Source organism: Geospiza fortis, unplaced genomic scaffold (assembly GCF_000277835.1).
Source record: "Geospiza fortis unplaced genomic scaffold, GeoFor_1.0 scaffold12, whole genome shotgun sequence".
NCBI lineage: Eukaryota > Metazoa > Chordata > Aves > Passeriformes > Thraupidae > Geospiza > Geospiza fortis.
Window position 1 is genome coordinate 2870369 of NW_005054323.1, and position 18074 is coordinate 2888442.

The 18074-nt window shown below is 34.3% G+C and overlaps 1 protein-coding gene across 1 annotated transcript in view; it reads right to left on the reverse strand.

The window, feature by feature from the left end:
• VPS13A (vacuolar protein sorting 13 homolog A) overlaps window positions 1-17364 on the reverse strand; it is a 99690-nt gene extending 82326 nt beyond the window's left edge. The window contains exons 1-19 of the mRNA XM_031056872.1: window positions 17361-17364; window positions 16705-16748; window positions 16140-16182; window positions 15141-15236; window positions 14749-14850; window positions 13974-14083; window positions 13656-13715; window positions 12666-12725; window positions 12374-12454; window positions 11866-11923; window positions 9781-9908; window positions 9463-9569; window positions 8662-8833; window positions 8225-8287; window positions 4293-4428; window positions 3613-3707; window positions 2679-2821; window positions 1181-1382; window positions 990-1104 (exon numbers count right to left, since the gene is read on the reverse strand). Coding sequence (XP_030912732.1) covers window positions 990-1104; window positions 1181-1382; window positions 2679-2821; window positions 3613-3707; window positions 4293-4428; window positions 8225-8287; window positions 8662-8833; window positions 9463-9569; window positions 9781-9908; window positions 11866-11923; window positions 12374-12454; window positions 12666-12725; window positions 13656-13715; window positions 13974-14083; window positions 14749-14850; window positions 15141-15236; window positions 16140-16182; window positions 16705-16748; window positions 17361-17364 — 1819 coding nt within the window. The remainder of the gene's footprint in view (window positions 1-989; window positions 1105-1180; window positions 1383-2678; window positions 2822-3612; window positions 3708-4292; window positions 4429-8224; window positions 8288-8661; window positions 8834-9462; window positions 9570-9780; window positions 9909-11865; window positions 11924-12373; window positions 12455-12665; window positions 12726-13655; window positions 13716-13973; window positions 14084-14748; window positions 14851-15140; window positions 15237-16139; window positions 16183-16704; window positions 16749-17360) is intronic.
• Window positions 17365-18074: the final 710 nt, after the last annotated feature.

The window sequence follows — 18074 nt, forward strand, 5'->3', positions numbered from 1 at the left end:
TAGGTTATGAAATTATAACAGGTTTAAAAAAACACCCATTGTTTGTTTTTTCCTTTTAAAAATAATTTATAAATAAAATCTCCCCTCAGCATCCACTCCCATCCACAGAGACAGGACGCTGTGCTGGACACATCTCTGATTTACAAAGCCTCAGACTGGAACAAATTAAGTCCACAGATCTCAGTGTTAGTCTTCACAGTATTCAGCATTTGCATTCATGTCTTAAAATACAAGATCTCTAGAGATAAACAGGATGAACGAAAACTAGTGTAACAGCTGTAAAACTGATGAGCTGGAAAGCAGATAAATACAGTTTATATAACTTAACTGAGTCAATCCAAATCAAAATCAATATTCATCAAGGAAGTCAGAAAATCAAAAACACCTATACAAAGGCATAATTTCCTGAGAAACAAGAAATTTGAAAAGGATTCAGAGGTTAACTTAGAGGATTAATATCTCAGAATCAGTATTTCAGGAGTATTAAATAACTAAGGCCTTCTATACATCAGATGAACAAAACAGAAGATGTAACAAACTCTTTTAACTCTGTTTGGAGTAAAAATACTGAAAGACTATCTACGGCTTTGGAGCATATTTTACAAATAAGTAGAAATAGTTAAAGTTAAAATAGATACAAACATTAAATTATTCAATACCTAGAATAAACAGACTGCAATAAGACTGAATAATTCAACTTGTTTAGGTGGTGTGTTAGGAAGGTACATATGCTAAAAATACATATGGTAGGGTACATATGGTCTTCATATTTCTTCTGAACCACTCACTATAGACACTCCTTAAAGAAGCATCAAGTAGATGAAATTTTGATAGCAAATAGTCCTAACTGAGCAGGTGGTAAACACCTTATTTAGGTGTTAGAAAGATATGACTTGGATGCACACAAATCCATAGAGAAAGATACACTCAGCACTCCTACGATCTAAAATTTGTCTGAGTATGTTGTGAGAAGAGTATGTGGCACTTGCCTGTTGATGTTTTTTCACGGAATTCTTCAAGCTTCATCAGAGTTGCTGATGTCAATTGCTCTAAATGTACATCTTTTGGAGGTCTAAAGAAATCCACTAAGTTATTTACTGTCATCTGTTAAAAAAAAAAGGTAAATTTACTATTAAGTAGGATTTTTGACAATTTATAACTTATTCAAATATTTACTTACTGCATCATATACTATTTCCAGTGGTTGTGATTCTATTCTAATCCTCTGATCTGCTTTCTCATCCAAAGGATTAGTCTCAAACATTATGCTTAAAAGCGAGGTACTGTCATCTGAATAGACTGTTCGAGAAGACAGGAGACGGGGTGTACACTTTTCTTGAGACACGCCTGTAACTTCAAGTGAGGTAATTTTTGTTTCAAACCTGTACAGAAATGTAAGGAGACTGTTCAGACGGAGTATCCATCTGGCTAAGTACAATTACATGGAAAGAGTATAAAAAATTGGATGGGAAAAAAAATAAAACACAAACCACTACAATATGTTTCTACCCTACCCTAACTATAAATAGCTTATTTTAAGGATCTAATACATACATCCATGTGTTATCTGTTTTCCATTTCATATCTTTTGTGTCTATTAGCTGCCCCTGTCTAAATACAAAAGGGCATCTAAGTTATTTCCTTCATACACTTTTCATGAGGACAGGTGTAAGGGGAGGTAAAAGATTCTGCAAAGTTGTAGAACTCAAATGAGAATTCTTTAGTGTGACTTCAGGAATTAGAAGGTGTATTTGTAGTGGGAAACAGACATACAGCAGAGACAAAATTGTTCTGGTGCAGAGAAATGAACAAAACAAAGATAAATAGTCTAATTACTCCAAGAGGTACTTTTTAGGTCTTGGATTTTTTTCCCCCAAGATGCTATTCGCCTCTGTAACACTTCTCAGTTGAAGATTTATCTCCCAACACTCTAATAAAAATATTTCACTGTAAAAAATGTAGTATTTTTCCCCCTTTTCTTAGTACAATAGGATTGTCAGGACCATTTAGATGCACAAGAGTACCAACAGAAAACACAGATCCAAAACCTTAAAAAAATTCTACATAAAACTAATCAAGATCAATAGTATCTTAATATCATATATATTATACTCATCTCAAAGTAGAGGGAACAAGGTTTAAAACAGGAGGGTTACCTTCTCCCAGAATTTTTAAGTGCATTTGAAATAAAATTGAAATATTTCACTAGATGCTTTTCACCACCTACTGTGAGAGCACAAAACAAAGGAAAAATCATCAGCTACATTTTTCTTCCAAAAATCCAAAAGTGAACTGGGAACACAAGAACTTTTCAGTCATGTTAAATGCCCACAAACAAGTGGTTACAAGATCACTCTACTCAGGTTAAGTTTCAAAAGGAAACTTACAGTCATTTTTCAAAGCAAAAAACAAGTTTGTAACTGGATTGTTTGCACATAACAATGACAAACTGAAAAAAAAAAAGGAGCATATCCATATTAGAACAAAAAGCTCTGGAAATGCAGAGAATTCAATCATGGGAAGAGTATCCATGATTTATCCCTCAGCCGCAGAACAACTCCACTCCAGACTGCATGAGGAATGACACTTAAATATCCTAACACAGTATTAAAATGCCTACTAGTCATCATCATCATCATTTCATGAGAGGCGAAACCAGTTTGATAGAGAAAGCTCACCTTATTGCTTGTGCACCTGGTCGTTGGGTAAATACTGTACTCAAGTCAGTTAATGCAAATTCTATTAGCTTAGGAGTTTGCTTGTTTTCTCTTATTGATATCGACATGCTTAATAAGTTCACAGAGAACTTCATGGCTTCATACTAGATATGCCAAAAAAACAAGATAGGAATATAAAAGACATTAATATCCATAATATGATACCATTTATGAAGAGATGAAAGCTACAACTAAGTTTGAAACTACTGCTTTTGTGCATAGCTTGTATCATAGCTGGTGTAAAAGTCTACAAAGAGGCAGGCTAAACTAAAGAGTAGAGTATCCTTACAAATATGAGTCTTTTATATCTTTACCAAATTTTGAGAAAAAGACCCTCTGATGCAGAGGTAGGAAGCAGTTCAATTATCATCCTTGGTATCTCACAATAAGAGGATTTATCAGACTATTTCCAAATGGTTCAAAATGTTGCTCTTTCCCAGTATAATCCTTGAATCGTCTCTATATAATATATAATCCCTTATTCTACCTCAACTACTATTACTCATATTTTAGATTACAGCGCACTTCCTGATCCTTTATTAAAATTCCCTAGTGCATTTTCTTAAAAAGCTTTTGAATATTGTAAGATAATATATGAATATACTTCCATATTTAAACTACAATACACTACATTTATGATCTTATTCTTGTTAGAGCAAGTAAAAATTTATTCTTTACTATTTCAGAATATCCAAAAGTAAGCTTTGTAACCGCTATACTAAAACTGCATCTAAGGATGCAGAAAACTAGCATGCAGTAACTTCATTAAAAGGTATCAGAACAATATCCAAATATAGAGACAAAGCTTCAAGTAATTTAAAAGTGATTTCCTATCATCTTTATAGATTTTTTTTTTAGTAGATGAAGCTATACCATATAGCCAGCTATGACTTACTGATTTTGGAAGGGTTGGATCCACAGCTGTTTCACTATATCCAATTGCTGCATAAAGTTTAGCCTTCTCTTCCTGTGTCATCAGCTGCTCAAGACCTGCCACATTTCAAGAGGTTAGTTAAACTGAGTATAAGTATCTGAAAAATGCAAATACTGTTATACACTTTCCTGTGCTTGGTAGCTGTACAATATAGAGTAGATACTGTCAACATTACTGTCCTGAATTAGTAAAAGAAAATACCCTGGGGTATAAAGCCAAGTCTTGCAAATCTAAAGCATCCTTTAAATGCTCTTATAATTTTTTCCTTACCTATTCTATTTCCTATCTTGCTAACAACAGAAGCAGCCTTTGTGATTAACTTTCTGTGTCCCAAAATCTTTACTAGGTGCCTCATATATCAAACATACATTGCATAAAATATGCAAATTTTAAAATGAATGCAAGTAAAATTGTTTACATTCCATTAATTTCCACTGTATTGAACACAGTTCAGAAGTAACTATGGAGGAGTTGTACAATTGTATAACCTCTGTTACATGCAATTAACAATTATATCAGCAAAAGAAAAGGCTAAGAGAAAATGTATACAGTACAACAATTTGATAACAAGTTCCACTGCTAGGTACCTAGGACTCTAAAAGATTCCTAGTAACAAAAAGAATACTAGTAAATTGTCATACTTGAACCCTTTACTTCTTGGTTTTTTTCATCTTTTTTTCCACCCGACCAGCTCCATATCCAGCTAAACCAGCCACCAGACTTTTCATCATCCTGTTTTACTCCTGGCCTGTTGATTTTCAATCCAGCCTTAGTTGCCTTAAATTTAAAAAATACTTAGATAAGTAATTTTCTTCATGCTTTTTTATTCATTTTCCTAAGAAAAATATAGACCCAGAGCAGCTCTAACTTATCAAAAGATCATTAGACAAGTATTAAAAAAGCAAAATGTTTTTATTTAGTTTCCCTTCTAGTGACTTTTTCAAGTACACAGTGCATTATTGGACCAATTTTATTTTGCATAATAACAACCACCTTTACGAAAGAACAGAGCATGTAAAAGGTCAATAAACATTTCTTGCATAGCAGATTTTCTCTCCAGTTGTCACCATAAAAATACCCACAACATTTTATGTATTGATTTTCTAAAGAATAATTTAAAATACATATATAAGCAATTAAATAGCCATCACAGGCCAAATTTTACATTAGCCCTATATTTTTCACTTCAAGATGGATACCCAAAGCAATTAACGAAGTATTTACTCTCATAATACAGTATTTACTCTAACTATTCCTGCATGTGATACATATAGTTAAAATAGTAAGGAAGCCCTCCCTCCTCCCACACTCACTATTTCCACAACTAGTGGATGCCCCATCTGATGCCAGTGATGATTCCAATACTGGGTCCTCAAAGGAAGTGTAGACTACATCCAAAACTGACCACTGGAAGTTTGTCATGGGGATGGCAAACAAACATCAAGTGATCCAAGAGACAAATTTGTTCTCAGAACTATAGTGATCCACATAAACTAACTTTCTTTGTGACTAATACAATCCAAAAACATACAATCAGTTGTAGATAAGCCCTACATTTAAAGATACTCTAGTGGAAGCGAGACAGGAATCCCTTCTCAGCATTCACATACTCACATCCCTTCTCAGCATTCTGCAACACAATTAGGAAAAAAAAACGGCTGACTATAAAACAGTACTCTGTAGGGACTTGTCACATCTACACACCTATTGGACAAAGGAAGGCAGGACTCGCCACAAAAATGTAAAGACCTCTAGATTTATACTATTGATTCACCTTAGAGAGATGATGCAGAATGTCAGCTTAACAGCACAAAGCTACAAGAAGCTTGAACAAAGTCCTCAAAAGTCCTCTGTATAAAGGTTATAAGGTTATAAAGATTAACCTTTATAAAGGCTACCATATCAGCAAGCAGATGTTACAAAGTGAATGACCCAAAGAAAAAATGGACAGGCCTTAGATAAACTAAGGTTGAATCTGTGAGATTACAGGTTTCTGGGACACTAAGGGGTTGGTGCTGAAGGACAACTGCCATGCAGAATAAGTGATGCTTAAAGCTATGACTCTTTCACATGTCCGAGGCAGAAGTAGGCACCAGAGTCCAGGGAAAGAAAGACTGCAGACAGAAGGCACTTCTGCAAAGATGAAGAAAAAAAATCTGTGCAGTATAGGAACTACAAAAATTTGCTGAAGAATCTTCTTGAACTTTCCGTCTCCTCCACTTACATTGGTTAAGTAATCAATGCAGTCATAGACTTAAAGCTTAATCAGCAAGGTAACTCTTTTGACTAACAGAGAGAACTACCTGAAAGATGGGTGTAGCCAGGTAGGTCAGCCTCCTGTTACTTCTCTCCAGTAACAAGCAACTGAACATGCAGAAATAGCCTCAAGTTGTGCCAGGGAGGTTTATATTGGCTGTTTGGAAAAGGGTCTTCACTGAAAAGGTTGCCAAGCAAAGCAACAAGCTGCCCAGGGATGTGGTGGAGTCACTACCCCTGGAAGTATTTAAAAGGCACGTAGATGTGGTGCTCTGGAACATGGTTTACTGGTAGACTTAGCAATTTTCTCTTAATAGTTGAACTTGGTCTTCCAGGTGTTTTCCAACATAAATGATGCCATGACTCTATCCTGTGTTCTTACTGAAGTAAATCCTAGTTATCCTAGGTTGAAAGGATAACATTTCTCAAGCTGATACAGAGACTTGATGCTTAGCTACTGAAGCTGAAGCTACTATTTGGCACTGCAAACGCAATAAAAAAGCAAAAATGGTCTGAGGTTTGGAATATAAATTTCTGGTTACAAAGTTGCCCGAAAATCAGCATTCTGATCATGAACGTGATTTCTGAGGAGCTTGATTTCAAGGTCTAGAGAAAAGTAAGCCCTTGAAAGTCAACTCTTAGGCATGCTTTTAAGAAACAGAGAAGCTCCACAAACAGCAGGATCATCTGCCTGGCTTTACTAAGCCAGGATCTAATGGGGGCTCCTTTAAACACCTGGCAGACCTAAGGCTAACTGTCAGGATACCAAAGTAGTAGTAGATTTTTCTCATCTAAGTCCTTTGAATCTTTTTCAAAGGTACAACAACAAAAACAAATGCATCCTGACAGCAACAAAAGAGATGCATCCTGACAGATAGATGGAGACAGAACACAACTTAAAATCACTGTGACCTGATTTTCAATACTATTAAATATATTCAGATAATCAGCCAGCACATCTTTCAAGATGTACTTCTAACATTTTTCAAATGCAAGACTAAAAGCCCAAAAACCTGAAAATTCATTGTCTTGCAATCTACTTCTAAGTGTCACAGAAATCTTAAAACTCGGGATTTGAAGGTAGTCAGGAATGCAATATGATATTACCTTTGTAAGCAGCAAAATCACACCGGGGGAAGGAAGAACAAAACTAGATAGAAAATATTTCAGAATTTCCATCAACTTGCAAAAAGTTGAAGGAAAGAGATAAAACCAAGAGAAACTATACACTACAAGATAAGACTATTCCAAAATCAAATGAGAACTAAACCAAAACCAAACCTTCCACCACCCCTTGAAAAGCACTCCAGTTTGGACAAACTGAAGGCGAACAATCATGAATGTTTCTTCTGGTTCTGTTAGAGCCTGGATAATGGGAACACAAGCATTCAAATGGGGGTGTACATACAGACAAATAGAAGGAAAAATCAAATTTACAGATTCCTCTTCAGAGTTTTGGGTTAGAAGCACAACATCTGTGACTGGAGCAACTGTATTTATACTATATTTAATATATTTCACATACCAAAACAAAAAAAAGATCAAATTGCTTTCAAGCACTGCCACAAGCAGTAACTGAGCTTTATAAAGTTTAATTATTAATTACTGTCTTCTTTCAGATTGTAAACTTCTTATTCTGCTTACTTTTAGGTGCCTTAATTATTAATGGAGAAATATCACAGATTTCAGAAAAACTACAAATATTTCACTTCAGTGACCTAGAAAGACACTTGGACACTGTATGTATAACTAAGCAGTACATTAACCTAGGAAAACCCAGGCTAACAAATTAGCTGTAACTACTCAAGTCACATTATCTTGCCTAATTGCACTAATCTTCTTAAATGTGTTCTGCATTTGCTGTACTCTGAGTAACATTTGCAAAGAGAAACACTGCGTCTCTTCTCAAAGAGTCAACATTGTACAGGTGATCACTCAATGTAACACAGTTTCATGAAAAAAAAGAATAAACTAATAGCATAGGCTGCTGCGAGGAGGGACAGCTTTGGGTGTGTTTCCATTTAACTTCCATCATCCTTTGGCCACATTCTCCACACAGATCTTTCCCACCAGAAATAGAAATTGATTTATCCAAGATCAGTTCATTTTGAAGGAAGAGCATGTAGAGTTATTTAATTTTTGTTTAATTACAAGCTGAAAAACTAACTATGCCTTATAATAAAAAACCATGAACAAGGAAAATTGAAAGACTGTATTGTACACAATTCAATCACCATAGCTAAAAGGTGTCTGCCTAAAATCTCCACAACCTTATGTTTCAGTTATTCATAGACTCATTTAAATGATGCAATTTTACCTCAACTTCTGCTTGTTGCCTTGCTAAAGTGATGTTAAAAATATCCAAGGTCTTTTCAAATTCCTAGAAAAGAGATGAGACATCATTATTTTTGACAATTCAACAACTGTTACATTCCACAGCTCAGTTTTACAGGAAACAACAGCAAGCACTTCAATTAGTGCAATCCAAGTTAATTCGCTCAGTCTGAAAATTTAAAACAAACCTGGAAAAGAACAGCACACCAGCTTAAGCTGTTTTTTCTTGCAGTTTCTAATTTAAAGATTCACCTCATGTATTTGTTAATACTACTAACAAAGAAAGCTAGTGACAAGTTGCAAATATGGCCACTGAAAATTTTATTTTAACTTAGAGGAGATTGAGGAACATTTTAACATTCAAGTTTGAACAAGTATCAATATGAACAATATTTAAGCCTTCAACAGAAAGTTACTAACCTCCAACAATTTTAAGATTTCTTCACTAGTTTTTTTTGATGTTATCTTTGTTTTATACAACTCTTTATAGTTCTTCACTTGCTTCCTATGATGTGAAATATGTTCCCATGACCACATTTGGAGTTTAGGTTGAACATTTACTTTAAGGACGCCATCAATAACATATTTCCACCTAAAAGCAAAGACAAATGTATAGCTTATCTTTCTTTTGGTATATTGAAAAGACTCCTATAGCTTTGCAGACTGTCACTTAATACAAATTCAAGTTGTCAAGAGCGAAATCCCCTGACTAATAGCATACTTCTGAGCTGAGAAATCTAAGAATTTTACTCTTTCACCATATAATGTTGACAGATTGCTGTCAAATCTATGCATGCATGTCTGAGAGTAATAAAAATATATTTTTAAGGAATCTTCTGAAAAGAAATCAGATCCTTGCCACCTGTGTTGCAAAGGTTTGCCTGGTTTTAGGTAATAGCTATGTTCTTGTAGAGCTACCTAACATGTAACAGGGGGGCTTTCACTTAAACAAATTTATGACACAAAAATACTATCAGACTTAAGTTTCTGATATTGGTCTTTAAGAGTGCAATCACAGGTTTTCAAATATTGTGTCCACAGCTTTGGTTTGATGAGGTCCTCATCAACTTCCTACAATACTAGCTTAAAAAGAATACTAAAAACAAAATACTTCCTTTCAGAATGAAATTATTTCTAACCTCCTTAAGAAAGAAGCAATTCCTTGGTAATTATTTCAGGTTAATAACGAAAAAATTATTTTCAAAGTGTAAGGTTACCTACCATATCTTGGCATTGTTGTGCACTGGAACATCAGGTCTGTACTTCCTATATGGCAGATTTCGAGTCATCATATCAATAGACTCAAGGAGCTCCATAACACTGAAGTACTAGGCAAACAAATTCAAACTGAGCATGATTATCTTTCTGAGAACAACAGCTATCAAGCTTCTCTTCAAAGAGAAAATCAGTTTCAAAAAAAACCAAGACTAAGTTAATAAATTCTACATGTACACTATAAAATTTCAGACCACCTTTCTTAATTCTTGCAAACTAACTTTTTTACTACATTACATACAATTTCAGAAAAATAACTGGTACCTGTGGCTTATTGAATTCAACAGTTATATCCTGTAAGTTTACATCTAGATCTATTTTCGGTGATGAAAAGTCAACATCAGATCGAGGATTCATAAGGAGCTTGGCTTTAGCTGAAATGGGGCGGAATACTAAAAAATACAAGTTGATATAAAAAGTGCAATTAAATTATTTCAGACTGCAATAAATTATACATATACTTATCTCAAATTATGCCAGACCATTAGTTTTAGAATGCTAGACTTGAAAAACATGAACTGCACCAACACAACTTAAAATAGAATACAATCTCAATTTTCAGTTTCACTCTGGCAACATTTACCAAATTTTTGCAGAGCACCACCACAAACTTTCCTGTACACTGAATTACATACAGATGTTTCAATAAATAGTTTACATTTGTAACAAATGGGATCTTTTTTGGTTCTGATACACTTATAGTACAAGACAGTTCCAAATATAGCATTTATTTCACTATAGGAACTCTTACTTCTTAAGATTTGTTGTTGTTGTTGCCGTTACAAATGCTTAACTCTTTGACAAATTATACACACATCAATGGTTAAAACCAAACACTCCATATTTCTAATTTCAAGCCCAAGTAAGCATGGAACAAAATCAATATGCATTCTACATAAAAGTGAGGCACATCACAAGAAAAAACATCCAGAGCAGAAATATTTTATCTGTTACAGTTTGGAAATATCAGGCTTTTGAAGCCCTGTTTAGTTCAATATTTTCATCCGTTTCAGTAGTTGATCCAACAGTAAGAATCTTTGTATTATCTGAGTTCGTGTAAATCATTTTTTTTCATATATGATTTCTTTAATCTCAGCAAAACTACTGATACATTACCTACATATCAAATATTCCAAATTCTCTGAAAGGTTCACAGTAGTGGAAACATGCATTTTTGCAAGAAAAAGCCATGAAACTTTTAGCTACACCTCTATATGGTAGCATTTCAATTAATTTTCTCCCTGTATTTAGCTTCCTAAAATTCATTTTTTAATGGTTCTTATACATAAGTATAACGTTTGTATTTACATGAAGTGATAAAATTAGACTTCATGCTTATTACCTTCCTATCAAAGTTTTACAATTTTAAAGACTTGCCCCAAATGGGACCAAATTTTCATCTACCACTGTACACCACCATGGTCAGCATCTCTGATGGCACTGCTGAATTTTAAGAAAGTAAATCTTGAATCCTGAGCTTTACATACACCCATTTTGAACTTACCACATAAAGACTTAAACCACTTACAATGTTTAATACTTGTTTTCTTGCTAAAAGAATCAAATCCAGCAACCAAAAAAGTGGGGTAAGGAATCAGAAGAAATTACTAGATAGTTCTCTCTCAGTCAACATAGAGACTCTTTTAGGGGAAGGTAGCAGCATAAAACTGACAGTGCCTTTTTTAACCTTGGCTATAGTGAACTGAGGATTTTCCTGCTGGAGAACTAGCCACTTCCAAGGCCATTCAGACTTGTGAACAGTTTCTAAACAGTCACACAGATAACACATGATAAACACAAACCACGTATTTTCCACGCAATGGAAAGCAAACTATCACCATTTTTGAGTGATGTCAATGTGATTTTCAGACTTAAGTAAGTAATACTCAAAGCAATATAACTTGCAATATTCGCACAAAAAAAAAAAAAAAGAAATCAGTGTTTCAAAGCTGTGTGATTACTATTTCTACTTCTCATGAAAGAAAGACAGCTTGCATAAAGCAGGTGACCTCAAAAACATACTCAAACTGATCTGAATTCACCAAACTTACACAACACGTATGTTGTTGCTAAACTTCTAAAATAAAGGAATTAAGCAAAAGATGTTAACAATGAGAATCTACTATGTATGACATTCTATTAGAATGATACATGACTCAAGATTCACTTTTATCAAGACTATTTTTATATACCTAAACAATACAGTATTCACTGTCAGAAAGACAGTTACTCTTCCAGGCTTAAACTGCACTCCTTAATAAGATTTTTGAGTAACAGCCAAAGTGATAACCACTGAGATGAAGTACAAATTACAATTAAAAATTAATATTACAATTAAATAACACTTACCAAAATCATAACCATCTGGAATCATGTTGTGGCTGGCAACTCCCTGTTTTAAGTTAACCTAGACACGCAATGGAGTGAACAGTAAGTTGCACTTCTATTTCCAGATAAAGTTTTTAAAGTACAAAATGTTAGCATTTTTAAACAGATAATCCCTCTGACTCAAAGTAAAATTCAAAACACTCATCTATGTTTTTAACAGAATGATATGTCTATATTTAGCTAATAAAAATCACTGAACACTGGTAAGATGACCATTAATTGTCTAAATTCTGTTACTGGCACAATACTGGCTTTTTTAACTTTCTCAGATGAGCATTACACTTTCACCACATAAAAGCCTTAACATATACTGTTTTTTCCTAAAAAAACCTTTTAGTTCCAAACAATTCCCCAGGACATTGACACAAAAAGAAGCAGGCCTGAATGTGAAGCATGTGAAGCAGAGTAAAAAAAGGTTTTTTTACTCCGCTTCCCAGTTTCAACTAGAAGACTAGATACACTATCTTACCAATGATTCATCACAACCACCATGGTAGAACATCTCTGATTTCACATTCCAATAAGCAAAAAGGTTATCCAGTCGCACAAGCTGAAAACACAACAGAACATATATATTGGTATCCACAAATCTTAAATTAATAATTTGGATTTCACAAAGTCTGGATGAATAAAAATATTCAGAATGTTACTTTTGCTATAGAGCCTACACAGTTACATGTTTTCTTGATCTTACTTTCTGAAACTCTAATGCAGCTTGTTTTATTCGGAAGTCTTTCTTTAACATACTGTCTATACTGTACCTTGTGGAACAACTTGGCAGTTTCATCATGTAAACATGGATTCCAATTCTTATCCGAGGTCTGAAATGAGAATTAAACAAAAATACTCCAGTATCTATAATTCACCAAATTGTTACAACTGAAACAAACTACAAAAAATGACAGTAACATCATCGTAATTAAATGCCATGGAAAATAATGGAATACAATCTTCTGATTTAAGATGATTAATGCATTACTTTAAGTGAAAGCTTGAAAAGGCTACTTCCTCCAATAATATGTACATGTATGTACTCTGATAGGCTGCACACAAGAACCAAAGATACTCTAAGATTCTGCTTTCATTATTGTAAACTGTTTTCCTTTACACCAATAATATTTTTGGACAGGCTCTTTGGACAGAGATAAACAAGGGATAGATTTCATTTATAATTCTGGAAAAAATCAATTTTAGTTTGAGCCTAAAGAAGACCCTTTAATGTGCTAGGAATAAGCATTCACGAAACCACCATTTCATTCAAGAAAGTAACATTTACTTAGGACATACTTTCTTTAAAACTAGCAGTTAGACAGCAAAAATTACTAAATTAGAGCAACTCAGCAACCAACATACTGATCCTACTACATAGTCTTCCAGAAAAAAATTTCATACCATCTTGTGATTACTACTCTAAGCACCTTAAAGTGCAGTTCACAGATCAAAAAAAAATTAGCTCCAGTTGAAAAAAAGATGTCATCTTTTTTTTTTCTTTTTCCTTTCCCACCACTTCCTGTTATCAGGCAGTAACTTCCTTTCTTGGAGTTCAAGTCCATTTCAGTAAAATATTCAGAATGAACAGCCCAAATATAGTAAAGTGTATTGGAAATCACACCATTGTACATTGCTGATAATTACAGGTGTATTTTCCATTAGACAGTATGGTACCAGAAAGCACAATACACAAAAGCACAACTTCACCTATTGGTATATATTAACATGTTTTTCAGATAAAAAGCGAGAAATAAAATTACCTGCAAACTTAGATTCTGAAGTGAAATCCCAAATGACAAGGGGTTATCACGATTTGTGATCTAATAGAACACATGAAAAGACAAAAAAATAATTATTTCATACTCTATAAGCATATATTTGGCTAAGAATTTAAGTATCTTTACATTTTGGTCCAAGCTTTTTTTCAGTTTGTTTGGGTTTTTTTATCAAACTAATAAAAGTCCACAATTTTACTAGTATTCTTTCAACATAAAAAGCAACTAGAAGAAACCAGACAGGTTCCCAATTTCACATTACAGTGCAGAACCCCTTATAGTAAGATATACAAAAGCACTTACATCATCTTCATAGCGAATATGGATGTTGGAAATTTTCAGCTGAAGATTTTTGATGACCTGAGTAACTAGCTTTTCTACAAAAGTGTCTTGTTTCTCTTCTTTTACTTTATCTATGTTAAAGGAAAACAATATTTTGTCTACATTCCAACATTTTTTAAAATTAGACAAAACAATAACACAATACATTTAGCGTCAGTGTTTTCTATTACATTATACTCCAGTTGTATAGAAACATGTTTTCTCTGTATAATCTACAACATTTACATTCGCAGATTAGAAGGTTTCCTAGCTTTACTACCTGCAGAGTGAAGAATCAGGTAGTTCAAAAGTATGACCAGCACCCACCAATACTCTAGGGGAGCAAATCACACTTCCCGGAAGTACCAGAAGTTGAAATTAAAAAGATTAGAATGCGCATGTAATGAAGAACAAACTGTAACAAAGCTTTAAAAAGCTGTATTGGTAAAAATGCTTTGACATTGGAAACAAACTCTTTCTTATGAAAGAGGAAGAAAATGTCAGATGACATATGATAAAAAAAGCAGTATTTCAAAAGCCTAATTTATATCAGATCACACCAACACTCAAAACTTTTTATTTTCAGAATGAATGCTGGTTCTGCAATACTGATGGCAATTATACCTAAAAAAACATAACTAATAGGTTTTTAAGGAACAAGGGAAAAACAAGATTCTAGAAGACATTGACAAAATCTGCATCTCTCTGAATTAAAGAAAGAAGCAGCATCACTTTCATTAGCTCTTCCCACCCTTACCTTGGTCAGCAATCTTTTGCTTGGCCTCTTCTATTCTCTGCAATTCCCTTTGTCTTGCTTCCAAGAACTGCTTGGCTTCTTTTTCAGCATCATATTTTATGGCTAAACACATAAAGTAAAAATGTATAATTCCAAAAAGCCTTATATATTTTTTAAAGATACTGTTTCAAAAGCTGTAATTTTTATTTTTTGTAACAGTTACATGCAACAGTAACATAGCAAAAAAAATTTGATTATGAAACCTAAGTTACTGAAAGACTTCCACTCCATTATTTAATTGTAATTGCTAAAAGTATCTGCTAAGAATAAAGGTCACAAAACCAGTATGAACCCATTCCAGATAATGTTGAAACCCCACCAATTCAGTCACTTCTTCCTATACATTAACTTACTGGCTGTGGGCACAATAAGCAAATAAACTCCATCAAGGACTGCCTCAACAGGTTGAGTATAAAGGTTTTGCCATGGAATCTGTAGGTTAAGTTGACCTACAAACACAAAATAAAAAGGTCGAAGCATGCAATTAAATAGCTGGCTAAAAAAGAAATTCAAAGATAATTGATATTGAACACAAAATTACTTTAACAATTATTATTATACTGGACAGAAATTACCCCAGAGCACCTGAGGCAAAAGACACCTCAGTTAAGTTGTATTTTCTTACACAATACACAAACAATGTGAGATGTTTTTCCGCGAGTAGAACTATCAAGTCTACAGTCTTTCTTTATCTCCTTGAAATACATTCCTCCTTCTCAACAGCAATGTCTCCCCCCTTGAAAATCCACTGCAGCATCTTCAGAAACAAGAAAAGCACACGGGCAGCTCACACATCATCAGTCAGCTATATACTAGGTTTTGTGAACACAGGGATCATGAGGTTAAGTGCCTCCCAAGTGCAAATTTTAATAAAATACTAAAGCAGTCACAGAAAACACATTACTCCAGGGTCGATTTAAAGGAAGCATATGGCTTTAGACTCAGTTTACTTTAAGAAACCACTTTTACAAGACAATCAAGTTGCAACAAGAAAACTTTTTATTTTAGCAAAAACAAGGAAGGAAGCAGATGAAAAGGCAAGTGAAAGGTAAAAATCAGTTGTGGAATCTTGTTAAGACAAGGAACAAGATCCAGTCCTGCCCAATTGCTCATCTTTGCTGTGTTGGGCTATTTTCTCGTCAATATTGAAATGATTAAACAAGACTCCAGTATACTTTATTGAAAGGAGCTTCCTCAAAGTTTCTTTTCAGAAGAGACAACTTCAGACTGCACAAAGTGTGCAAATCAACAAACATATGGAAATTACTTGTTTAGGATGCCTAAAGTCACTTGCAAGGAAAGAGAATACTTTTAGAAACTCCTGCATGTGTACAAGATAAAATGCAACTTACTAATATGTCCTGCTTTAACTTTAAATGGCACATCCAACTGACTCTGAAAGAAAGAGGTTTAGAAAATTTAATCTCAATTCAGCAACTTGTGATATGTTCCAATGCAGGAAAAGGTATCATGATAACCTTAACAAACTTACCTGTCAACCACAGAAAAAAAAAGTCAGCATAATAGATAAGCAAGCGTTTGGTTACCAAATTAGACTGTTATGCTATATTAGGCTAAATACATTACCAAAAACAAAGTTCTAGCTTCATGAGCTATGGCAAAAAAAAAGTCTTTCAGTACTGCACTTGACCTAAGCACATTCCTATAGCAATTGCTGAGAGGTCTCTTAGAGGGTAAAAAAAATGTATACACTTTGCCCTTTAAATTTAATTTCAAATTAATCAAATAATCTACACAGGTGCAGAGAAAGCAAGCCAGTAAGCTTCCACTTAAAAGAAAGTGTGTTCTAAAATAAGAATCAAAAAATGCACAATAAACCCATTAAGCCCATTAAACACATAAAACATAGCTCAGGAATAATTTTTGCAAGTATTATTGTTATTTTCACTAGCTTACCAGCGCATTTTCTTTTATTTCCAGATTTTTCAGTGCTACAGCTCCTAAAAGAAGGCAACAAGAAAAACTGGAATAAGTGAAGTGGTACACACTGCAAGTCCCAAAGTCTGAATCAGTGGGTTACAGAAGCCTAGAAGACAAGGGGCCTAATGTACATCTCAAACACAAATGGAGGACGGCAGTGGAGTCAACCAAGATTAGTTGGTAAGAACATGTCATGAGAAAGAATGGGATGTGGCAGGAAAAGGAGGCCATACAGATGTAAGCCAGAACTCTTCTTGGACAAAGGTCTATGTTCTGGCTCCTGAAATAGAGCACAAAATAAGGAATGAGGTCAAGAAGTAGGCATAGACTGTCAACCTAAGGTCAATCCAGTATGAAGGGAAGAACTCTGACCCATTTCCAGAAAGGTCTAGAAGAACAAACTGCAAATGATAACTCGCTTGCACAGTAAACAAGCAAATTAGCTCCATAGCAGAGAAATCTTAACTGTATAAAGGTACCCAGAATCAAACCTGAACACATCTGTGCCCCAGGACCCTGGACACTCCATCAGCTGCATTGACACTGGAGTCAGGACTGCCAATGTTCCTTCCTTCCTTTCTTTCTCTGTACTGCACTTTAATCTCTGTGTGTCTCTCTCTCCTCTCTTTTACCCATCCCTTATCCAAGACTTATTACCATGTGTTTATACTGTAAGGGACTAATTTACACCAACTTTCACACTGTGTGTATAATTTATTAACAAAACTTCTTAAGTTTTTACAGACACACAAACTTCTGCTGTTCCTTTTTGTCCACAGGTATCTACAAATTTTGGGTGTTTCCTTCCCCTTCACAGCGGGGCACCATAGTGGTCCATGACCTATGGTTCCCAAAACTTCTACTGTGGAGAGACCCACAGCCTACATATCAAATATCCATAAAAGATGATTAAGACCATAAAAGATGATTAATCATTCCACAAAATAATATCTATGATTGTCTCATGGTGCTTGCATGTCCATGAAAATAAACTAAAATTACTAAAAGTAAAGATGCTGGAAAACCCTGTCTCAATTTTGTAAGAACCCATTTTGAAATCTAAAGTTAGCTTCTTTTTCCTCAACCATCTGTTTCCTATCCTTATAGAAATCTAGCAACAGTAAATGTGAGTGGAATTTTAGCCCTCAAAAGATCTTATTCTTGCCAGTTTTATTTATAGGCCTACAAAAATTCACAGGAAGTATTTCAGTAATCTAATTTTTAAGGAGAGAAATTCAGTATACTGTGAACAAAGAAAATTTAAATTGCAAGATCAGTTTTACAATATACTTTACGTTGAACGCTTGCCATAACAAAAGGAATACTTGCCCCAGAAAACTCATTAC